This window comes from Paroedura picta, chromosome 2 (genome assembly GCF_049243985.1).
Source record: "Paroedura picta isolate Pp20150507F chromosome 2, Ppicta_v3.0, whole genome shotgun sequence".
NCBI lineage: Eukaryota > Metazoa > Chordata > Lepidosauria > Squamata > Gekkonidae > Paroedura > Paroedura picta.
The window spans coordinates 168,149,088-168,174,064 of NC_135370.1; the positions used below are offsets into that span (position 1 = coordinate 168,149,088).

Genomic DNA, 24,977 nt, shown 5'->3' on the forward strand with positions numbered 1-24,977 from the left:
AAATAGAGTCCAATAGCACTTTTAAGACCAACAAAGATTTATTCAAGATCATGCCTTTACTAAATCTTTGTTGGTCTTAAAGGTGCTATTGGACTCTATTTTTACTGAAACTTCTTGACTGGAGTGGAAGAAAACATATACATTGAATCTGATTTCTATTTTAAAAACACTCCTCTCTATTTTTACCTGCTAGATAGCAAAGAGCAAGGGCAGAATGTGGGTTGGTATTCATGGGGAGAATGTGGGGTGCTCTATCTTTATGATGGAGAAGGTAATGGCAGGAAAGGGAAGCTGGAAGGGTTGCCAATGACACTGCTTATAAGACAAAAGGTTCAGCTGAAAATGACTTAAAATTAACTTTGTTCTTTGTATTGTGAAGCCCTTAAGGACACAGGGCAACACATTCCTTTGCCTTAGAACAGGGGTAGTCAACCTGTGGTCCTCCAGATGTCCATGGACTACAATTCCCATGAGCCCCTGCCAGCAAACACAATTGCCTTAGAAGGCATTTGCCCAGATGGAAAACATCTTCATCACTAGCAACCTGGGATATCCTTTTCTAGATCATTCATGCTTTGAGAGAAGCTGCTTTACCGGCTGTTGTGGGTGTGTGTATCTGCTTTAAAGATGACAACAAGCCTGCATTTTTCCTCTCTCAAGTTCAGAGTACTTAGAGGGCACGAACCAAAGTTTGTGATGAATTTTGGCCGAATCACGGTTCCACACAGTGAAGTTCATAGCGGGTCAGTCAGCATGGACTTTCTGGAAACTTTCAAGCCACACTGCTTTTTCTTTTGCCTTCTGAGAAAATTAGATTTTTTGGCATGGGGCATAATTTCTGGGTCTTTTTCCTTCTAGAAACACGAAGATGCAGACTGTCCTTGTGTTATGGTTACGTGTCCTCATAAATGTAGCGTCTCTGCACTTTTGAGAAAAGAGGTAAGAGAGCATGTAACAGGGTTATACATATTTTAGAATGTTCTTCTTATACTGTTGTGCAAGAACTTTACCAGAAGCAGTTCTACTGTACTTTTTTCTTAATTACTGCTACTAAAATCTACTTTAAAGACATTTCTAGATTTCCTGGAAGCTGTATTTCTGACTTCTTAAAAAAATGTCCTGAATTGGTTGCGTCCATTTTCTCTTTTTTTCCTTTTTAATAAATGCCGAATTTGCAATGCTTATTGCGGGTATCCAAGAAGAATTTACAGGCACTGTATCGTCTTTTTTTTTTTTTGCAACATTTAGCTGTAGGGTTGCCAACCTCCAGGTGGTGGCTTGGAACGGAACCCAGGAAGATACTGACTACGTAGTTTTGTGATGTGTAAATGAGAGTCCTCCAAGAATTGAATTTTATTTATTTACAAAGATGTTGATTAGGTATATTCTCCAAAGATGTTTGACACTGGCTAGTGAAATCATTATCATAAGATCAAAATAAAAATATGAAAGTATCCTCAAAAGCATTATTGGTAAAGGTGTAAAACAGTGAAAATATGATAATGCCATAACCACTGTTCAGTATAAGGTCATTATTAATATTTGCTAAGCATAAAAATGAGGGTGATCTTCAAGGGCAGTTCCACACAATAATGCAATGTAGATTTCATGACAGTGGCCAGGTTTTGCTTCTTAAGGAAAGGCTACTATTGAAATTGGTTAGAAGGTGGTCCAGAAAGAGTACCATAGTTATGGATGTCAAAAATTGCCAAGAGGTCCAGGAAAATCAACAGGGTTGTATTTTCCCCTTCTGTTTCCTGGCAAAGTTTATCAGAGCAGTGTAAATTCCAGAACAGATTGGAAGCTAGGTTCTAATAGATCTAAATTTGTTCCATTTTTACTGTAAAATTTTATTAATAAGGAATGGTAATGTATGTAATGGCAATGCACACACAAAAAGCAAGTTTCTCAGACTGGTGTACCAAATCATCTTGAGGATTATTTGGCAAAAAGAAGGCTAATGTCTGAAGAATCACATAAAACGAGGGGCATAATCCATAACCATTCCCAGAAGACGGAGTAATGTGGCCAGTTACTCTAGTCTAAAACTGAAGTGCTATAGTTTATTTATTTAGATTTTTATACTGCCCTTCCATACAGCTATGGGCGGTTTACATAGAACATGATGGGGTAACTACATAGAACATTGCAACAAATATAACAATCATAAAATGTCAACCAGAACAATATTTGAACAGGAACAGGAACATTGACACAGCCTTGGGTAGGTCGGATTCTTTGGTCATGGAAGGGGGATGTTGGGGGGGCAGCAAGTGTTTTTGGGTCGGTCAGCCTCAACCAAATGCTTGGTGTAGGAGCTCCCTTTTACAGGCCCTGCGAAATTATGAGAGTTCAGGCAGGGCCCTGATCTCTTCAGGGAGCTCGTTCCACTAGGTGGGGGCCAGGACTGAAGAGACTCTGGCCCTTGTTGAGATCCGCAGCCAGTCAGAGGGGGTGGAGCGTAAGGCTCTTCGGGGAGTATAGGCAGTGAGACGGTCTCTCAGGTACCAAAACCTCCAATCCAGAATTCATGGCATGTAGAAGCCAGGGGAAGAAGTAGCAATGGGGAGTAAGCTTGGTAGATAAGGGGGGTGGTGGAAATATTGGCCTTTGGTGATAGGAATTGGACATCTGTTTCTAAGCAGATGAGACAAAGAGTGATGTGTGAATGAGGTGCTCAGTTTAGAAGGGACATCCAAGGTTCCACAAAGCTTGACAGCTCTCATAAGAACTCAGTTTGCGTGGAGTTGGACAGGTGATTGAATTCACTGGCCCATAAATGTTGGCTCAGTCATGCTTGAGGAGACAGGTCCTCAGGTCTTTCCAGACGGTCAAGATGTCTGTTTCGCAGTTGGAACAAATTCCCCTGAAGAAGAGCATCGAAAGGCTTTGCGATTTTCTTAAAACTAACTTTTGCATCTTACTGAGTTTGTTTTAGTGGTTTCTGCCCCCCTCCCTCAAATACGTACAAATATGCTAGAGAGTTTGAAAAGGTCTCCATAGGGGTCTTCTCTCATCTGTGCTCAAGTGTAGAAGCAGGCTAGGAAGTGTGAGTCTTCTGTCAGTGCTTAGAAGGGAATCCTGCTCTTTCTGAATCCTTCTAACAACACCACAGATTAGAAGTCTAGGGGGACAGCAAAACAAATAACACGCAGTCTAGCTTTCTTGGTCCTGCAGGTTTCCCTGTCATTTTTGTAAATGGTTTGGGGGCATTGAGGAACCCCAAAACGATTTGTCTGTCTCCTATAGGAGATTGTGAAAGCAATCTGCAACCTGTCCTTTCAGATGTTCAGATATGTCCTGAAGGATTCTAAAACACACTACGGATTATCTTAGAGTGGTCATGATTTCCTTTATTTACTACTTGCCGCCTTTCTTCCTTGTTCCTGTTTTGCTCCTAGTTGCTGTCCTGTAACCCAAATCTAGCTGCATTCACAGAGTGAATTTTTTGCTACTTAAGTGACCCTTATTTCTATGTGCTGCTTTCGTAAATATGAGACCTGTTACGTTCTTATTACAAATTACATGTTTGCTTCATTCAATATTTGTTCTAAGTCTCTGTCCTTCTGTTCTTTATTCTCCTCACTGAAATTCTGCATGACACGTTTGGGAGACAGGATAAATATGCTCCTAATTAAAAAAAAAAATCCAAGGGGGAAATGCACATTAATACAGTGGAACTACTTTTCGGCTTATTTATAACTAATTTGCCTCCTGAGGAGCGAGGCCATTCATGAGAAATCAAAAGAACCTAGAAAAAATTGAGGTCCCTTGGGTTGAATTGTAACATTCTTTATAGATTCCACTGTAAATGTGTCGCTTTGTATATTCTACTGGAACATTTTGTGTGGTTACGTGTGTGTGTGTGTGTATCCTCAAGTACAACTGGAGGTAATATGAACACATGTTTTTCAAGCCAATGAAAAACAACAAATCACACACAATACAGATTCGTATTGCGTGCCCTATATATATATATCTATTTTGAAACTTTATTGTGCATACATTTGCCGTCAAAAAAAAAAAAACAAACTCACATTTTTTTCCTGTTTCAGTTGAATGCACATTTGTCAGAATGTATAAATGCCCCAAGTACCTGTAGTTTTAAGCGTTATGGCTGCACTTTTCAGGTCAGTATATATTGATTATATACTTGATGAAAGTCTGCAATAAGAAAGCGTAATATTTTGGTACCTCTCTGGACGAACGCCTCTTGTTTTCTGTTAAAAGAAATGCATCCAGTTGCTTGAGTGATTTAAAAGCTATGCATCGGGTGTGTTTTTGCCTACCTTAAAATGTGTCACAAGCACGTGTGCAAGAAGAATAATGTGTCAGGATTTCAATATGTCTTGTACATAACAAATTTATCAAATTTTGAAAAGGAGAGGCATCCTTAAGGTTTATTTCTCCCTCCCTATCCCTTGAGGAAGTAGTCCGAGATCACATTCTCCTGCTGTTTTTATGGAACAGTTATTTCTACCATAATGAACATTTCCAAAACCTACTGCTTGTGTACAATAAAATCTGTAGTACGTGTGACCTCCAAGCTGTTTTTAAGAAATAACCCTTTAAAACTCTCAGAACCATGGGAGATAGAAGAATCAGAAGGACCAGATCCTCTCATATGACCCTACCAATTCATTGAGGGCATAATCCAAGACTTTGGTCATGTTCCCCGGACTATCCAAAGTAGACTGAATAGTTAGGGTTAACAAGGCCTTCTTAGTAGCAGCTCCTTTGCAACTGCTGTGCTTGTTTTGCTGGAGTGTGCACAGAGGTTACCTGTATGTAATGGTTGTGCTCAAAGAGATGAAACGTACCAGCTCTGCTGAGCCACTGTAACATTCTTCATATATCTGGGAGACGTCAATTAATTGTAATTCCCGGAAAGTGAAAATGAACCCAGTTTTCTCTCTCTTAGGTTGTCTAAAATGGCTGTCGTAATCTAGCAGGAAGTTAGTTGAGAGACGTTTTGTAAGATCAGTAGATCATACGAACAACTGAACATTGTTCCTTTCCGATGAGTTTTTGCTGACTCTCAAACTTCGATTTGTAAACTGTGCAAGGACTTGCCTTTTAATTTTCCCTCCGCCAGTAATTTTTGCAAGACACTTGTGGGGAGGCTCTGTTGGTGATCTTCAGGTCCCTTGCAGCAGGGGTAGTCAACCTGTGGTCCTCCAGATGTTCATGGACTACAATTCCATGGAATTGTAGTCCATGAACATCTGGAGGACCACAAGTTGACTACCCCTGCCTTGCAGGACTTCAGTACCCACTGTTCATTGCTGGGGTTAAGAGGAAGGCATGATGGCTCAACTTAGTTGCATTTATCAATCTACCACATACTTGTTTGGGCCAGTGGCCCATCTAGTTCAGCTCTTTGCTCTCTAAAGACTCAGAGAGGGATGTTTGTTATTACCTGCTGAGTTCTTTTAATGCCAGGGATGAAGCCGGGGGCCTTGAGTGTGCAAAACATGTTCTCTACCATTAAGCCATATGTTTGTTCAGCAAAGAACAGCAGGAGAAGCAGACTAACCTTCCTCTGGGGAGCCATGGATAATGATAGTGAAAACTTGCTAGATGGTGAACAAAAAGCATTCAACATTTTGTATTCAAACAGGATTGCTCTCACTCCTAGAAATAGTTTGTCTTGTAGCTCTGCTTGCTTTTGTCTCATCACTGTTCATTATTTATGTATTTGTACGTGTGTGTGTGTCTGTCAATCTATCGATTTAACCTAAAAACGTTAATCAGAACTTACCTATTGAATCTAGAACCTTTTTGCAATTTAGGTTGAATGTTTAATTCTTTTAAAAGGTACATACTCTAAAAGTAGTGTGAATGAAACCAGTTCTAGTGTGTTTTTTGTCTTCCATACATATTGCTTACATTTTGTATGTGACCATGCAGTAGTTATATCGATGTGCACAGTTAGTGCTAGGGTGGCAAAATTTCTGAATGCTTAAAATGTTAATCCAAAGGGGTTTGAGAACTATCGGGAATGGAAAAATTCTGCTTTCCGTTTAAAACAGTGGTGCATTTTTTTAAAGGGTGATTAATTCAATTCTAATATTGTTGTTTTCATGGGGTGATGGTGGAAATCATGTTTATATAAATGTCAGTTAGAGCCCAAACGATTTTCAGCGTATGATCTTTCAAGAGTCAAAGCTTCCTTAGATATAAGAAGAAGAGTTGGTTTTTATACTCTGCTTTTCACTACCAGAGGGAGTGGCAAAATGGCTTACAATTGCCTTCCTTCCTCTCCCCTCAACAGACACGCTTTGAGGTAGGTAGGGCTGAGAGACCTCTGGGAGGAACTGCTCTATGAGAACAGCTCTAAAAGGTCTGTGAGGAACCCAAGGTCACCAAATTGGCTGCATGTAGGGGAGGAGTGGGGGAATCAAACCTGGCTCCCCAGATTAGAAGCCGCAACTCTTAACCACTACACCAAACTGACTCTCTCCAAGCTGCCTCTACCTAGGGTCTCAGGCATGAGTCTCAGAATCTTATACCCTAAAACTCAGATCTAGTAAAGTGTTTTGAATCCATTTTTGATTCCCTAGAAGTTTCAAGGTACAATCCACCAAGTCCTGCTTTCTTGATCAAACAGGGCCTTTCAGAAAGGAGTTCAAAATAGCAGCAGCAGAATTTGACTACTGTTCCCTTGACTTGAGAAATGATTTTTTTTTTCCATTTTGTAGTTCTCTCATTCATTCATTTTTTCCCACAGGACAATGGCTGAATGTAGTAGGCAAAACAAGTGAATTCAGCATGGTACTCTGAAATATAATTACTTGCAAATACACCATAGACCAGTGGTCCCCAACCCCCGGGCCGTGGCTCGGTGCCGGGCTGCGAAGGCCTCGGTGCTGGGCCATGGCTCCCTCTTCCCGCCCCCCCCCACAGCGAGAAGCTCGCCAGGATGTGAGCAAATCGGCCGCCGAAGCGGCCAATCAGCTTGCGGCCCGGCAAGCTTCTTGCTTTGGGAGGGGGCGGGAAGAGAAGCTTGCCGGGCCGCAATTTTCTTGCGGCCTGGAGGGGCGGGGAGAGGGAGCCGCGGCCGCCGGCATGCCGGCAGCGCAAACGCACACGCTCAGACTTGCCGCGCGTGCGCGTTTATGTCCGGTAGGGGCGCAAACACGGCAAGTCCGCGCATGCGCATTTGCGCCGGGGTTGCCGCGCACGCGCGGGGCCCCAGGTCGCCCTCTCCCCGCACCCCAGCGCAGCGGTCCGCAGCCTGACAAAGGTTGCGGACCACTGCCATAGACGTTATCACTTTTTAAAAAATAATACATTTTGCTGCTTCTGAAGCTGCATTGCAAGCAGGTGGTTGCCCACAAAGAGCAAAATGGTTTCCAGACAAGCCATTCTCCCTTTCTCCTCTTCTACAATGAACGAACTCTTAATTGCTTCAGCTCTCTTTTAACCTTAAGGAACAATTAGCTGTTCAAGGTTAAAAGGCAATTGAGAAAAGCATTAACACTTATTTAACAAACACACTATGCAAGTGGTTGGGTTTTTTAAAAAAAAGCAATAAGTAAAAGCCCTTCCAATCTCTGAACCTGTTTTGAGGATGTAAAAGAGTCCTGCATTTGTTAACGCAGTCCTGTACTGTTGGGACTGAGACCTTTGGCAAAAACTCAAGTTGTAGGAGATGGAAACAATCTTAACTGCAGTAGAGAAAAGCAGTGCTGGAACGTAAGGCAGGGAGTGGGTGGGAAGAAGAGTGAGACTGAAGCGAACCTCAAATGTAATAAAGGGCTAGATGAAATTACTAATTAACTCTAGAAATATATGGAACACAGCAGCAAAACACAGTTCTTTCCACTGATTCCACTGTGTGGATTTAAATGTTCAGGATCCCAGGCTTACGAAACACACAATATTTTGTTCCAAAGCAGGGTTTGGTGGATTGAGCTTTTGCCGTGAGAAGGTGTTGCCCAGTGTGTGTGTGTGTGTTTTGGCTGGGTAGACAAATGGTTTTAAAACACACTTGATTTTTTAAAATGTGTGTCCGTATACAGTAGTTGCCTCCTGAAGAAATGTAGGGCGAATTTTCGGCCCAACCGAAAATTGGAAAGTCCTTTGGGTGAACTTTTTTAAAAACGAGAAAGGGTCCTTGTAAGATGCTTGAAAATAGATGAACTGTTCAAATGTATTGTTTTATGGGGGGCGGTATATCTATGGAGACTTGGGTGAAGAAATGAAGTTGTCTAAAATATATACAATTTTTGTCACAGGGAACAAATCAGCAAGTTAAAGCACATGAAGCCACCTCTGCCGTGCAACATGTAGACTTATTGAAAGAATGGAGTAATTGTCTAGAAAATAAGGTACCTCTCCTACTCAGTTTACCTTTAATTAATTTATCTTGTATTCGTATAGCAAGGTTACAACTCTGAGAAATTATTCCTACCCTACCCATTCAGTTGCCAAAAACAATGAAACTGATCTACTTAGGGAAATGACGTTATTTTTTTATTGGGTTGGGTCTCATGGATCATTTCAGCTGATGTACCGTATTTGCCGGCGTACAAGACGACCCCCAACATTTCCACTCAAAATATAGAGTTTGTTACATTACATTATAGTACTTTGGGCCACTATGGGCAGCTATGTCTATCCCAACTGAAGTGCACCCGGCGTATAGGACGACCCCCCCCTCCCCACTTGGAGGCATGTTTTTCAGGGGGGGAAAGTAGTCTTATACGCCAGCAAATACCGTACTTGGGAAAGACTCCTCTGGCAGGGAGAAAGTTCTTCTGTTAGCGGGTTATATCCTCAGAATCTAACCCATTGTTTTCTTGCCAACCATTCCCAAGCAATTTACAATATAAAATAATAGCTTGCAGTTGAATGTGTTTTTTTTCTGCTCCTCCCACTGCATTTGATTATTAGATCAATTTCTCCAGATGGCTTGCCAGGTGCCCCGAGAAGATTTTAGCTTTGGTGTGTGTGAGTGTGAGTGTGTGTGTATCCTTGGAAAAGGCTTTTATTCATTGATTACCTTCCTTTATATTCTTGGCATGAATTTCCCTCAATTTCTCATAAAAAGAAGCAAGAATGAAAATTTCCGCACAATTAGAAACTGCATTGATTATAGAATAAAAAAAACACCTCCTTACACACACACGCACACACACACATGGTTTGTGATCTTGGAATTACATGGATTCCATGTAATCGGTGGTCCTATATTTTTTCCCATTTTAGCTTTTCGAGATAGACTTCATTCTTCTCATAGCAGTTTGTTGAAAGAGTTGTGATGTTATTTTGACTCATGAATTGATTCATTTTCTCCTTGGTAGCTACTTGGACATTTTTATGATTACAGCAAAAGAAGCTTTATGCCAAAAGATTTGGATGACTTGTGTGTGTTGGATTTTTGTTTTCATAGTATATGCAGTACAGTTTTTGGCTGATCTTTTGGTCTTACCAAGCCTCCAGAAAACATACATACATACTATGTATGGAGAATTGTATATATTGAAGATATAGTTTTGTGAGCCAGAAACAGCGAAGTGCCATAGCAAACTTTGACTGATGTTTTTAAATAACACTGAAAACACTATAAGAACATAGAATCATAGAATCATAGAGTTGGAAGGGGCCATACAGGCCATCTAGTCCAACCCCCTGCTCAACGCAGGATTAGCCCTAAGCATCCTAAAGCATCCAAGAAAAGTGTGTATCCAACCTTTGCTTGAAGACTTCCAGTGAGGGGGAGCTCACCACCTCCTTAGGCAGCCTATTCCACTGCTGAACTACTCTGACTGTGAAAAACCTTTTCCTGATATCTAGCCTATATCGTTGTACTTGAAGTTTAAACCCATTACTGCGTGTCCTCTCCTCTGCAGCCAGCAGAAACAGCATCCTGCCCTCCTCCAAGTGACAACCTTTCAAATACTTAAAGAGGGCTATCATGTCCCCTCTCAACCTCCTTTTCTCCCCTCTCAACATAAGAAGACCCCTGCTGGATCGGACCAATAGTCTATCTAGTCCAGCATGCTGCCTCATATAGCGGTCAACCAGTTCCTTGGAGGTCCAACAATAGGGTGGGGCATTCCCCTGATGTTGCCTCCTGGCTCTGGGAATTCAGAGGATGCTTCTGAATGTGGCGTTCCCCTCAGTCACCATGAATAGTAGCCATTGATAGACTTCTCCTTCAAGATTCTTGTCTAATTTTCTTTTAAAGCTGTTTATTCCTGTGACCATCACTACATCCTCTAGCAGCAGGATCCACATTTTAATCACTCTGTGTAAAGTAGCATTTCCCTTTAACCATCCTGAACCTACTGTACATCAGCTTCATGCCCTCAAGTTTTAGTAATTTAGGAGAAGGGGAAAATTTCTTTGTCAGCCGCCCTGAGCCGTATGGGAGGGCGATATAAAAATCAAATAAATAAATAAATAATCTCCACCCATGCATAGTTTTATAAACTTTATCGTGTCCCCTTTAATTTTCTCTTTTCTAAACAGAGAATTCCCAGATTCTTTGGCCTTTTCTCATAGGGAAGAAACCCCCTCATCATCCTGGTTGCCATCCTCTGTAGTTATCTCTGCTCTGCAGGGTCTTTTCTGAGATATAGTACTCTCCTTCAAGGCCATACGTGGTCAGGGACCATCTGTTTGCCTATACCCCCCAAGGAGCAACACACTGTACCCATTCTAACAATCTGGTGATCCCTGACCCCAAAGAAGTCTGCCTGACATCAACTAGAGCTAGAGCTTTTCCGTCCCTGGCCCCCAACCTGGTAGAATGAGCTCCCTAGTGAAATCAAGGCCCTATCGGAATTTGCAAAATGGAGTTCTCCCAAAAGGCTTTCAGGTGAAGGCCAGAAAGGAGGACTTGCCTACAACCTGGTCTCTTATCAGGCAACTCCTGACATTCAACAGTGTCCCTAACAGAAATTGTAGTATCTACTTCTACTACTACTACTACTACATCTTTATGCACCCTTTTGCTGAATTGGTGCAGAAGTTTGGGGACATCTGGGGGCACCTGGAAAATGTTGAAATTACTTATGTTGACATTTAAAATATATATATTACAATACTATTTTTGCATTCTGTGCATTCTATGAAAAATTTTGTTTCTCCATATAGACCAAATTTTTAATCAAAAACTCCCCCGGTCAATGGTGTCCTGCTTTACCAATGTTAAAATCTGGTCACCTTACCCCAGCAAGCTGGGTACTCATTTTACCGACCTCGGAAGGATGGAAGGCTGAGTCAACCTTGAGCCGGCTGCTGGGATCGAACGCCCAGCCTCATGGTCAGAGCTTCAGACAGCATGTCGGCTGCCTTACCACCCTGTGCTACAAGAGGCTCACAGTTACAATAGAGAAACAAAAAAATGAAGCAAAAGGACTTTAGGATGCTTTAGGATGCTTTGGGCTGATCCTGCGTTGAGCAGGGGGTTGGACTAGATGGCCTGTATGGCCCCTTGCAACTCTATGGTTCTATGATTCTAGGACAGTCTTGTGTTGCCTCCTGTAAGAGCAAAAACGAAACCTGTTCCTGAGAACTACAGCAAACCTGTTACGCAGCGTGCTTGGAGGAGATACTGTCCTCAGGAATTAAGAAGTGATCTTTCCAGTTGTGTGAATACCAGCTCATGAAGGACTTTCTAAGTCAGAAGCAGCATCTTGAATTAAGATTGCCTTGAACTGAGTAGTACCAGTCTTTCTGATCTCTTTTCAGTGTATCACAAGTGATCAGCCTTAATGGAAATCCCAGATTATTGTCAGTTTCTAGGATTAGCAGTTGTGTGTCTGGAAAGGAATGATAAAAATGTGATGATCTCTGATCAAAATCTAAAACTAATAGTCCCAGAAGAATAGTAAAAAAAACCTCATTGGTTGGTTGCTTACAGATATAAGCTGCTTTAACAATCCCCCCTCCCCAAATGAAATCTGGGAACTGTAGTTCTATGAGCACAACGGAGTATCTTAATATACTTACCAAACTACAATTCCCAAGATAATTTGGAGATATGGTTAGGAACTAGTAAATGAATACAGAAGGAATAAGTTTGTAGTCTTACCTTGATGCAAAAATAGCTCATCTTAGTGGACGAGGGCCAGAATTAGATTTTGAATTTTTCTTGCCATCCTAAACTGGGTTTACATGTGATGGCTAAACTAAACGGCTTTGCCCCAGAACTTTAAGCAATATCTCATAAGATTTTGGAGTGCACGTTCAAATTATTTTGTAAAGAAACCATGTTAAGAAGCAGACGGAGAGCTCAGCTGTGATGCGGTATTTGTTATGCATGGCAAAAGTTTCTTGAGACTTGCCTGTTCTGCCTACCTCTAGCCCCAAGATTATTATTATTATTATTATTATTATTATTATTATTATTATTATTATTATTATTATTTAGATTCATAAACTGCCCCTCCCTAATACGCTCGGGGTAGTGTACAATGCTTTAAAATTCTCCAAAAATATAAACTCTAATAAAACCCTAATAAAACAATAAAACCATAAAAATATAAACCTGAGTGTCCCAGTTATCTCACCTCTTAGGCCTTGTTCTTAGAATCATAGAATCATAGAGTTGGAAGGGACCTCCTGGGTCATCTAGTCCACCCCCCTGCACTATGCAGGACACTCACCACCCTTTTGCTCATCCACTGAAACCTAATACCCCCGAACCTTCACAGAATCAGCCTCTCCTATTATAACTATATTGATGTACTCTAGAAGGGGGTATATTTTGGAGAGAGGAAACTCAATGATTTTATTTGTTTGCCCTGGCCTCAACCATATGCCTGGTTAATTTTATTGGCGTTTTTAATGGGAGGAGTTTTATTGTATGGGGGTTTTATCATATAACCCGCCACGAGCCGCTTAGCCGAGAGTGGCGGGAAATAAATCGAATTAATAAATGAAATAAATAAATAGCACCATTTTATAGGCCCTGCAGAACTTTGGGGCTTCACTCAACATGTTCCAGCTTTAGTGTCTCGTGGAAATATGGGGATCCCATCCTCCTGGTTTTTTTGAGCCTTTAAGACAGCCCTGCTGGTTCCACTGGTTTTTCAACTATAGTTTTTACATACTCTTAGGCAACTGTAGTTTTGGGTAGCAGGGAGAAGGGAACTACGTGAATTTGGGGGAGGGGGGGACGAGAACCGGCGGGAAGTCATGAACGTTCGAACCTCTTATCTGATGACTTTAAATCAGATTCCGGGTGTATTTTGAGACCTCGTCCCTTCTTTTGTCTTCTATTGACCACCGCCACTGCTGCTTGGCAGTCCGTGGCATTATTTCAGCCACGAGAAACATCCTCTCTAGCTGTTATCTTCATTGTCTTACTGATGAACGATGATTGTACAGCGTGCGTTTTGCTAAGGTCAAGAGTACAGTGTTCCAGATGTGAGACGTTTAAGGAACAAAAGCGCTGATGAACAGGGTAGAAAGATCCTTGCGGGCAGGGAAACGTGCTGGTTAGTAGTTTGTCATGGCCTCAGTCATGGGGGGGGGGACGGGGACGGGGACGGGGGGGACAAAAACTTACTTCTTGTAGAGGACTTTAGCAATACATTTCCCGTCCTCTTTCATATTGTTTCTCAAATGCGCTGCTTTTAGTCTACTGCAATCATTACTGATTGGTGTAGACTTTCTTCCTTTACTCCGATACCGTGCTTAGTGGCTTTAGCCATGATATCAGCTGGATATCAGTCTATCATGATAATGGCTAGGGATCAGGAAAATAATTTCACAGTCAGAGGAGTTCAGCAATGAAAGGGGCTGCTTAAGGAGGTGGTGAGCTCCCCCCCTCTGGCAGTCTTCAAGCAGCGGCTGGGCAGATCCTTCTCCTGGATGCTTGAGGCTGATCCTGCATTGAGCAGGGGGTGGGACTAGATTGCCTGGATGACCCCTTCCCACTCTAGGATTCTAGGAGTCTAGTTCAGAAGTGGAAGGGGCTGCCCCAGGAGGTGGTGAGCCCCCCGCCCCCCGGCAGTCTTCAAGCAGCGGCTGGACTTATCCTGGATGCTTGAGGCTGATTCTGCATTGAGCAGGGGGCTGGATTAGATGGCCTGGATGGCTCCTTCCAACTCTAGGATTCTATGGCTGTAGGAATGGCCCTCGGTGTGCTTTTTAGTTCCAAATGAAGTGTGGTGGCTTTTTAATCTTTCTGTGTCTTGTATGATACTTTCTGCCAACCTGTTTAATACAGATATCTTGGATAAGCACCATGGATTGGGGCTGAACAGCATGGTGTTTTCATCTTTCTGTCCGAAATTCAGTAGGTTTCTCTCTTGTGAGGGAATGAATAAAGTGCAAACTGTTTCGAAGGAAGGGTTTAGAAGGAAGAGTTTTCCCATTTTCTAGGAGGAAGAGAAGAGAAAGCCATTAAGGTTTCCACTTTGAGGAAGGGCAGGATAAATACTTTACACAGAAGTAAGAAACACTCCTTATGGGCTCTCTCTCCATTGCTTGTGAGAAACAGCTCGTACCTTTTTGTTTTTTTGGTAAAGTTTGGCAGGAGTAATTGTAGAATTTTTTCCCCAGGTGGCCATGCTCCAGAATGAAAGTTTGGAAAAGAACAAGAGTATTCAAACTTTACATAATCAAATTTGTACCTTTGAAATAGAAATCGAGCGACAAAAGGAAATGCTACGGAGTAATGAATCTAAAATACATCATTTGCAGGTAAGATCTTCAGATTCTTCCCTGTTGCAAGAGTGTTTCCCGCTTTGCCATTTTAGTTGCATATTTAGGTGTGTTGATTTACCTAAAACAGGGGTCCCCAATGTGCCCCTGGGCGCCGTTGGACCTGCAGGCACAGTTCCTGGCAGCCACCAGAAAGTGGGTGGGGCCTTTGCCCTGCAAAACGTCTGATTGGCCCTTGGAGATTGGATTGGCCATGCAGATTTTCTAAAATTTTGCTTCAGCAGCTAACGCTACAGCGCAATGACATTCACTGTGTGACTGAAGGTAAGTTGCAGCAGTCATATTGCGTCTGCTTTCACCAGTGACACTGTGCCACAATTCCAGAGGCGCCCGCTGGCTCAAACAGGTTGGGGACCCCTGTTTACAAATACGTCTGTGGCACATATCAGTGGTTGCATCCCCTTTCTTGTTTGCGATAGTGGGTTCTGTGCCCGTACAAAGTCATACAGTACATTAATGGGGTAAGAAATCATGACTCGGTCCCAATATTAAGTTCAGCCGTGGTTTAATGAAACTAACTGTGGTTAGTGTGATTCTGCAGATGCAGGCTGCATCACTAAGCGTGGTTGAGTAGGGTATGGCAAACCAAGGTATGACGCCACAGTTACTCGTAATTATGATTTTCACGAGACAAATGAACATGGACATCTTGGCCTCATCCTGTCTTTTCCCCCTATGCCATCCTCGTTGCAGTACAGTCAGGATTTCTGCTGGTTCTCTGCAGACCAGGTAGGGGAAACGACAAAGGCTATGAAACCTGTGTTGGTCAAGGCAAACCAGTTGAATGATCATCTTCCAGCCAAATCCTCCTTTCGCAGAGTTAAAATAGTCCGTGTTTTTCTATTGCATCTGAATGGAGCCAATCCAAGTATTTTTACCTTGTCACCTGGCAAATTGCATTTCAATTAAAAAACAAAAAGTCTTGGGAAGGTTTATATAATGCATTCAGGATTGGGAATTATAGACTGGATTTTGACTCATGGCAGAAAAAGAACTTTTAAGATTTGGTTTGGTTTCTTAATCCAGCACTTCTGTTCTCAGGAATGGCCAGGCTGCACAAGCCACTCTAATGTCACCATAGGAATTTGTTAGGACAATAATGAAACAATATATATAATCTGTGGGGATGTTCCAGTAGATGCTTGGATGTCATTGTTCACCAATGGGTCGCCATAGGGGATAAGGGGTAGTTTTGTGTCTTGCTTGGAAGCATCTGGTTGGTCACAGTGGGAAGCCAGATGTTGGACAGATGGACTTTTGGTCTGGTGCGGAAGAGCTCTCCTTCTGTTCTTACCTGTGCGCTTGTCAGAGTGCTCAATTTCCCAATAAACCAAACTTCTGTATAAGAAAGCTAATTAATTAAGGAATGAAGACATCCAGTACAAATGCATAGTCAGAACTGAGGCTCTTGGCTCCTGGGCTGGGTATATAAAACAAAAGAACGCATCTTCCCCTCTCCCTTAGGAAAGTGACAGAATGCATTTCAAAGGAAGACGAAACACTACAGATAACCTAACTCCAAAGGGGAGACTAAGAGTGCAAGGAGGTGTGGGGGAGGCAGGAAGAAAATAAATATTTTATTTATTTAAATGTTTATACCGCCCTTCCCTATAGCTCTGGGCGGTTTACGGAAAACATTTCGGAACATTTACATGGAACAGTATCAGTATCAATATAACAATATAGCAACAATAACATGCCAACTAGAACTAGAACAGTATTTCGACAACAATAACTTTGACACACCCTTAGTAGGTTCGACCTCTCAATCTGGGGTTGCGGGGGGACCTGTAGATGTTATGGGTCATTCGGCCTCAAGCAGATGCCTGGTGGAAGAGCTCCTTTTTGCAGGCCCTGCAGAATTGTGGAAGTTCCAGCAGATGTGGAAAGCTAGCTGTAGTAAACTAAACAACAGGTTGCAACCTTGAGGTGTCAGAAGCAGGCACCTAGACAAGCATCACAGGACAAGCATTTACATGGCAGAAATTCCAGGGGGATTCAGACAGCACTATCTATGACTATTCATCTCACCATCCTTTGGAATCAGAAATGCATCTCACCACTAATGTTTGTTATCTCCTGGTGAGAGACAGATTATACTTCATGTAATGGCAGACAGTAGCATGCTAGGAACTGGGACCAGAGTGACACAATTACCACCCACAAGAGGGAAGCAGACAGCATAAGATCGGGACCAGCATGTCTGAAATGACGCATGTTTGACTTGATTTTCAAGTGTCTCCTGCCCGTAACACCATTAATTTAAGTCTTTAAAAGTCATCTGTCTTTTCAAACAGATGGTTTTGGGAGTTTTTTGATCGGCATAGCTGGAACATAAAATGAACCATTCCAATTGAGTGTCTCTCTGCAACATTTCCCCCCCCCCCCAATGAATTTTTGAAAGGGTGGGTTTAGTTCTAGTTAGGTATTGCAAAGAAGGTCAGCAATCTGTGGAGGTCAGAGGCCGAAGCAGAAAGCAAATGAACGTTGACTTGAAAATGCATAAGAATATGGCGCTTCTTGCGAACTTTCAGATGTTGTAATTACACAGAACAAAATTATCCTCAGCTGTGTTAGATTCAGTTCTGCAAAGCTGGTGCTTTTCGGCGCAATTTGTACATGACTCACTGAAGTGGGGGGTCTTAATGGGTAAAGTCTTTTGCAAAACCACTTCTGAGATAAAAAAATCTTCAATAGTCTCAAACTGGTGTGACATTGAATAGGATTGCACTGTATGCACAATGGTGGAAAGTGCGGCCAAGTCACTGTTGGCTTATGGGGACTCTGTGGGGTTTTCAAGTCAAGAGACGTTCCGGGATCGCTCTGCATCGTGGCCCTGGTCTCCCATCCAGTTACTGGCCAGGGCTGACCCTGCTGAGCTTTTGAGATCTGCTGTGATCAGGCCACCTTAAGACTGCCCTGTTCAGAGCACTGTATGTGCTCTAAAGCAGTGGTCCCCAACCTTTTTGTGGCTGGGGACCGGCGGCAGCAAGGAGGGCGATTGCCCGGCCGCGCATGCGCAATGTGCGTGCACGGCCCTGCTTCACTCTCCCCCCCCCTCCATAGTAAGAAGCTTGCCGGGCTGCAAGCTTGCGGCCTGGTAAGTTTCTTACTGCAGGGGGGGGCGGGAGAGGGAGCCGCGGCCCAGTGCCACGGCCCGGTGGTTGGGGACCACCGCTCTAAAGAATGTGCTCTAAAGAAAATATAATATATTTGAAACCACCTTAAACCTCGAATCATAGTGGGTTGAAACTCTGATGTTTCTGCTTTGTCTTCTGATGATGGGGAGTGCCTTAGTTGAAGGAGACAAGGTTTGCATGGGAGCAAGATTTGCACGCCACCATCAAACCGTGGTTTGTGATTTTGGTCTCTAAGCAAATGATAGTTTTTCCAGCTCTCACTCAATGGCAGATTATGATCAGTGAAGGAGCTAGGAGAGGGGAAATCTGTATATGCGAGGGGGAGGCCAGAGTGCTAAAGCTAGAAATATCCAAGTCATGGTTTGGTTGTTACATTGGAGCTGTGCTTATGAAGAGTTTTTCCATGAGCGGTAATAGTTTTCCTCTTTAGAAGAATAGGAAGACTTGTGCTTTTCACTACTCAAAGGAGTCTCAAGATGGCTTCCAGTCACCTCCCCACAACAAACACTCTGTGAGGTAGGGGGGGCTGAGAGAGCTCTGACAGGACTGCTCTGTGAGAACAGCTCTAATAGGACTGTGATTCAGCCAAACGTGGAGACTAAACGTGGAGAAAGGAATCAAACCTGGCTCGCCAGATTAGAGACCACCACACTTAACCACTACATCAAATTATTTGTTGTTTGGATCCTCTGGAGTGGCCCCCTGCCCCCCAAGAATAGAATTTGGGAGGGGGGATTTACTTAAGTAATATTAACTCCGTGTTAAGTGCCTTGTTAGTATTATAAGGTGCTTCCTAATTCCTGCCCGGGTATCCTGTGGGATATATGGCCTGTATTACTTCAATTTATATACCACCTTCCCCCCCCCCAAGGTAGAGCTCAGAGTGGTTCACAACAAATAAACATGGTTAAAACAGTATAAAAGTACAAAGTATTTTTTTTTAAACACAACTGTTAATGCTGAATCCAGCATTCAGCTCTAGAAAAACTCAACCTAGGGAGGTCCCACAGGGCCCCAATCTCTTCTAAGAGGGCATAGTTCCCTAGATAGGGTTATGATTGCAAAAGACGTTGCCCTGGTGGTAACAGGTCCCTTTGCCCTGGTGTAACCCGGGGGCACAGCAGTAGGCTCCGAGATGATGACCGCATTTCCTAAAGGGGAGAGGCAAGGATGTGCAGCATCCCTGTGTATTTCTGGGGTCTGATTAAAATACATGCTTGGTTCATATTTTCCTTTCTTTCTACAAGGAAGTAACCCCAGAGTTTTCCCCCATTGGCTTATCACAGCCAGTCCTTCATGGCTGTGTCCAGTATGAATTAGCACAATTGCAAAGGCAGTTCGATATTTTTTTCGCTAGCGGGTCATTTTTTTCTAATAAGGGACAATGAAAGGGAGTTTCCTAGTAGAAACGTTTATACCCTTCCCATCCGTGCTTTCTTGACGTATTCTGGCAATCAGACAACAGACAGCCTACTCCTGGCTCTGAAAATCCTATGATAAGGCTTGAAAACAAAGGACTTTTGGAACAAAGTACAGTTTTATGGATCCTGTAGGGTATGGGATCTTCTGCTAGGCAGCATGAGAAAGGTGTTTTCTCAAGGCCTTCTGTTTATTTCTCTTTCCTTTTCTGCTGCTTCTAGAGTCATTTTCACTTACATTTTCAGTGGCATGCAAACGTCAGTTTTACTTACATACCTTGCCTAATCCATTGTATACTCTGCCATGTTGCAATGGTTGTGGGAAGTGCCACCTAGTCACTGTTGTCCTACGGCTACTCCATAGTTTCAAGGTGAGAGACATTCAGAGGTGGTTTTCCTTCATGTCATGACCCTGGTGTTCTTTGGAAGTCTCCCATCCAAACACCAGCCAGGGCTGACCCTACTTAGCTTCTGAAATCTGATGAGATCAGGCTAGCTTGGGCTATCCAGGATCAGGATGCATTATTACAGTACAGCCAAAAATATTGGGGTAAGTTTGATAAGAATGTTCTCTGCTTAATGAACAGACTGGTGAGTGTTTATTTTATTTATTTGATTTGATTTGATTTCTATACTGCCCTTCCATATGGCTCAGCGTGGTTTACATACAACATCATAGGGGGGATACATGGAACGAGTCAACATACAACATAGTCAATATACAACAATAACAACCCTACAGTGGTTCTAAACAACACAACTTCAGTGATCCCAACAATAACATAACAAGCTAAACCCCCTAGAGCAGGGGTAGTCAAACCTGCTCAACCTTTCCTTTCAAGAATTTGTGCATTTTGCACAATTTTAGTAATTAGCATGGTATAATGCTAGGCACACAGGGGAAAGTGCTTCCAGACTCCTTCCTCACCCAGTTGCCTGAATATACAAAACGACTTTATGCTGAATCACAATCTGTCAAGGTCAGCGACCTCTGCTTGGACTTGCAGAGGGTCTTTGGGGTTTAACAGGTCCTTCTTACTAGAAATGCCAAGCCCTCAACCTGCAACCTTCTGTGTGGTGAGCAGATGCTCTACCACTGAGTTTCAGCCACTCCCCAAAGGCAAGGCTATATAATTTCATATAAAACTTGAGTCCATCAGTCTTCAGAGTTCATAGAATGTTTTGTAAGTCAGTTCAGGACATTTGGAAGCTTGGTTTCAAGTAGAGCTGGTTTAGTCAGGGCATGATGGTGTGAATATGTGGGAGTCATGAGTTTACATCCTGCCTGAACCAGTTACGTACAGATCTCAATCGAGTCAAGGATCCTGCAGAAATACTTGTGGGAGAAGATGGTAGAGCAGAACCTTCTCCACTTTCCAATCAGGAGCTTCCTGCTTGTAGCATTGCAAATTGGGGGACTCTTATGACCAAAATACATCGCATTAAAAGATGCTGCAGCAAGGAGAGAGAACGGGGTGAAATGACTGCCCCCTTCACTGGGGCAAGTAGCCAATAAAAGAGGGAAGTGGAGGTGAAGTGGTCGCATCCCTCCGCACTACAACTTGTATTTGTTCGCAAGACTTCCTCAGTCCTTGGAGAAGGTTTCTGTAACATGCAGAAACTTTAGGGTAAATAGGAAAGATCTCCTCCAAATCTTTCTGCAGTCTGACCACTGGATCTGACCCCTTGCTTGTAGTTTCAGGTCTACAGTTCATGAAAGTATTCCTTTGTCAATATTCCTTTCGCTTAAATTTTCCCTGTGGACATATTGCTGGCAGAAGTTCCCTAATGCAATAATTGTGTTTCTTTTTCTTTTCTTGCCTGCAATTCAAATTCATATTGTATTCAAACAAAAGATAGCTCTTGAAGTGGAGATTCTAAACAAAATGGCAAAGTTGGTTTTGAATTATAACACTTGCTGTCACAGTAGCTAGTTTTATGGCACTTAATGTAAATTAAATTGCATGGTTGTAATAATTTCTGGCTAAAATTCCTGCTCTTCCAAATTGTGCAGGACGATTTTAAAATATTTTGGATAGCATTAAAATGGGCGCAGATGGTTGTATCTTGAAACCATGATTCCATTTTTTACATTCGTTTCTTCCTCCAAAAGAACTTATAGGAACATAAACAGTATTGCTTTAAATTTATTTATTTATTATTTTGATTTATATACCGCCGCATTTCCTAGGAACTCACAGCGGTTCACAGAATAAAACATTAAAAGACAATAAAAATCCCATAAAACCCCCAATTACAATAGACAAACAAGGGGTCAAAACCATATTTCAACAATCTATCCCATCCCACCTCATTCAGACGTAGGCCTAGTCTTCTTCCACTAGGAGTGAATAGGTGCAGACCTAACAGACTCAAAGAGACTGTTGACAGACTCAAAGAGACTATCCATAAATATTGTGACCAGTGGGACTAGGGTTTCCAGCTCCAAGCTGGGAAATTCCTGGAGATTTGGGGGAGGGGGGGGAGAGGCTGGGGTTGGGGCAGGCTTTTGGGAAGGGAGGGGAGCTCAGCAAGTAGGTCAGTCATAATAGTGGGAGATTTCCAGGCACTACCTGGAAGTTGGCAGCCCAGAGTGGTACACACTGGATATGCTTAGTGTTGTATTTTGTTACCTCTACTGCCTCCGCAACTGCCATCCAATCAGACAATGGGGGGAAGAGTTTATAAAATCCAGGAGTAAAATGCATTCACTTGATATACCATTATTGGCAGGGCCTTTCCTCTAGACTCCATCCATTCTGGACACATGCGTGTCCCATGACATAACTGAAGTTGAGACGGTTTTCTGCTCAAAGTTTCAGAGCTACTTCTGCTGACAGAGCCTGGCCCACCTCTGGAAGAAATCTAATCTTGTGTTGCATGGTGTGATGGCATTATATGAAGATGGCAAAGGGGCAGAAGGGAAGAGGGCATAGAGAAAGTCCTGTGTTCATGAGTGTGGGTTATCCTCCACCAACTCTATAAACTTTCTGTCTCTGTCATGTGGAGTAGATGGCTAGAGTTAAGACCATGAGTAGAGTCCTCTGAATCAGACCAGTAATCCATCTGGTCCAGCATCCTGTTTCACACAGTGGCCAACTGGTTGCCCCAGAGGGCCAAGTAGAAAGGGCATAGAGGCCGAATCTGCCCCCTACTGCTGCCTACCAGAACTGGTATCCAGAGGTCTGCTGCCTCTGCAGTATGGAAGCCGAACATACCCCAACCTGTTCATCAGGTTGCAGAGGTGTGGCCAGAACATAATGATTCCATTTTTCTTAATGACGTTGTGCTGCTGTGAAATCTTACTATGTGATTAAAGTGTTGTCTGGCCCTAGTCGGGTCAATTTTATTTATTTTAACTGCTCGTTGTTTTTTTTAAGTCCAGCTTTAAAAAGTTTTTTTTTTAAAGCCCGGCTTTCCCTGTCTGTTACTTTCCTGATGATTTATAAAAAATATTGTACTGTTTTCACAAAGCGGGTGATTGATAGCCAAGCGGACAAGCTGAAAGAATTGGACAAAGAGATCCGTCCCTTCCGACAGAATTGGGAAGAAGCAGATAGTATGAAGAGTAGCGTGGAGTCCCTCCAGAACAGAGTGACTGAGCTGGAAAGTGTTGATAAGACCACTGGGCAAGGAGCTAGAAATACGGGTAAGTCTGAACACAATGCAGTAGAATTGTCATTGGGCAGGCTCTGTGAATGGACAAAATTAGGCATTTTTTAAGTGGGGACTCCTGTAAGGATGTGTTCATTGAAAACAGGCTCAAGGGAAACTGCTGCTTCTTGAAAGAGCCACTATGGTGCCACTGGTTTTACTATCTTATCTGTTTTTACTTATTACATATGCTGGTTTTGAGCCATCGAATGGATGGATAAATAAATAATTGAGCAAACAAATAAATAGTAGTAGAAGTATCAGACTAAGGCACAGTAGCGTACTGGGGTACAGCAGTGTACCTTGAGAGCCCCTTAGATGTATTGCAGAATGGGGGATTCCAAGATGGGGGCTACACAGAGCCAGCTGCCACCACCACAGCAGTGCTGCTTCTTTCCCTGTGGCTGGGGTAAGTTGGCCCAGTGGGTCTTCTGTTGGGTGTCAGGGCTGTCTTGAGTGGCAGGGGGAGGCATCTTTTTGTTTTATTTTTATTTGGATATGGGTCATCTGCATGTTAATTTGCATTTGTGCAGAGTGTGGTGGGATGGTTTTTATGTTTATTTGCATATTTTATTTTTTTGATGTATTTATTTGTGTACAGGGATGTGGCCAGCTGATATCACTTCCATGGTACCTGCCCAGGACTAGGGCATTGGTTCTCAATCTTGGGGTCACTTGGCCCCTCCCGCAGGGTCACCCTGTTGCTGGCCGCGGCAGGAGGAGGCGGGGCCATGGCACTGGCCACCTCCACACCACCTCGATTGTTGTGCAAGAACATGTGCACTTGCTCCCAACCCTTGTACACTCCTGTCGCTGAAGTTGGGGTTGCAGCACCAAAAAGGTTGAGAACCGCTGGACTAGGGTGTGGGAAACCCAACTCTGAATTGCTGCTCTGCCACCCAAGCTTGCTGGATGACCTGGGATCAGTCAAACAGTCTCAATCTAGCCTAGTTAGAGAGGATGATTGTGAGTTTGGGATGGCCAAAATGTGGCTCTCTAGATGTCCATGGACTACAATTCCCATGAGCCCCCTGCTAGCATGTGCCGGCAGGGGGCTCATGGGAACTGTAGTTCATGGACATCTGGAGAGGCACCATTTGGCCACCCGTAGCTTAAACTAAAATGGAGGAGAGGAGAAAATGCCATCAAGTCACTGCTGACTTATGGTGAACCCGTAGGGCATGAGAAGGCATGATGTGTCATTGTCTTCCTCCATGTAGCAAACCTGGACTTCCTTTCCCATCCAAATACTAACCAGGGAAAACCCTGCTTAGCTTCTGAGATCTGATAAGATTGGGCTAGCCTGAGCCATCCAGGGTTTTGTCCAATGTATGAATTAGTTTATCCTAATACATTGTGGGATTTTTCTTCCAGTTACGATTTAAAAAAATAAAATAAAACACTGAAATGGTAATGGTAGTCTTTATCTAATATAATTTTTAACAATTTTTTTCTTAGTATTCTTTTTTTTCCCCTTAATATTCTCTATATTTCTGTTCTCCGGTTATTTTTACCGTACGGCCAACAATCTTTCATGTCTAGTTCAGAGTAGTGTTTCATCTGAGCAGTTCAGTCAGGCGGCACAATAAAAGGGTCACCGCCTTATTCAGGGAACAAAGTAAGAAACCCACAAATTAGCGATATGACACAGACCCTTCTGAGTGTCTCATATAACATTATTTGGTTCAAAGGCAAATTAGCATATATTAAGATAATTCTGGCAATTGTCCCTGGTATTGCTTCCTGTATGTGAGCTGCTCAGTTAATAAGGAATAAATCCAGATTTCACATGAGCCTCCATTGCTGGTGTTGGTACATGGAGAACCACATACTTTCCAGGTAAGGTTTTTTTCCTGTCAAATCACGCAGACCTATAGCAATCCTGTGGGGCAGTGGTCCCCAACCTTTTTTCGGCTGGGGACCATGCGTGATGCGCGGCGCAGCCCAGATTCCCTCTCCCCCCCCCCTCCCGCAGTAAGAAGCTTCTCGGGCCGCAAGCTTGCGGCCTGGGAAGTTTTTTACTGCGGGGGGAGGGAACTGCGGCCCGGCGCCCTGGCCTTCGCGGCCCGGCACCGGGCCA

General features: G+C 43.1%; 1 protein-coding gene across 5 annotated transcripts in view; it reads left to right on the forward strand.

Moving 5' to 3' along the window:
* Positions 1 to 24,977, forward strand: part of TRAF3 (TNF receptor associated factor 3) — a 119,852-nt gene that overhangs the window by 89,621 nt on the left and 5,254 nt on the right. For 4 of the 5 annotated variants that reach the window (XM_077323740.1, XM_077323744.1, XM_077323741.1 and 1 more), the window contains 5 exons: positions 859 to 939; positions 4,056 to 4,130; positions 8,241 to 8,333; positions 14,524 to 14,664; positions 22,718 to 22,892. In XM_077323740.1, the coding sequence (XP_077179855.1) occupies positions 859 to 939; positions 4,056 to 4,130; positions 8,241 to 8,333; positions 14,524 to 14,664; positions 22,718 to 22,892 (565 nt within the window). The remainder of the gene's footprint in view (positions 1 to 858; positions 940 to 4,055; positions 4,131 to 8,240; positions 8,334 to 14,523; positions 14,665 to 22,717; positions 22,893 to 24,977) is intronic. The other variant, XM_077323745.1, reaches the window with a different exon arrangement.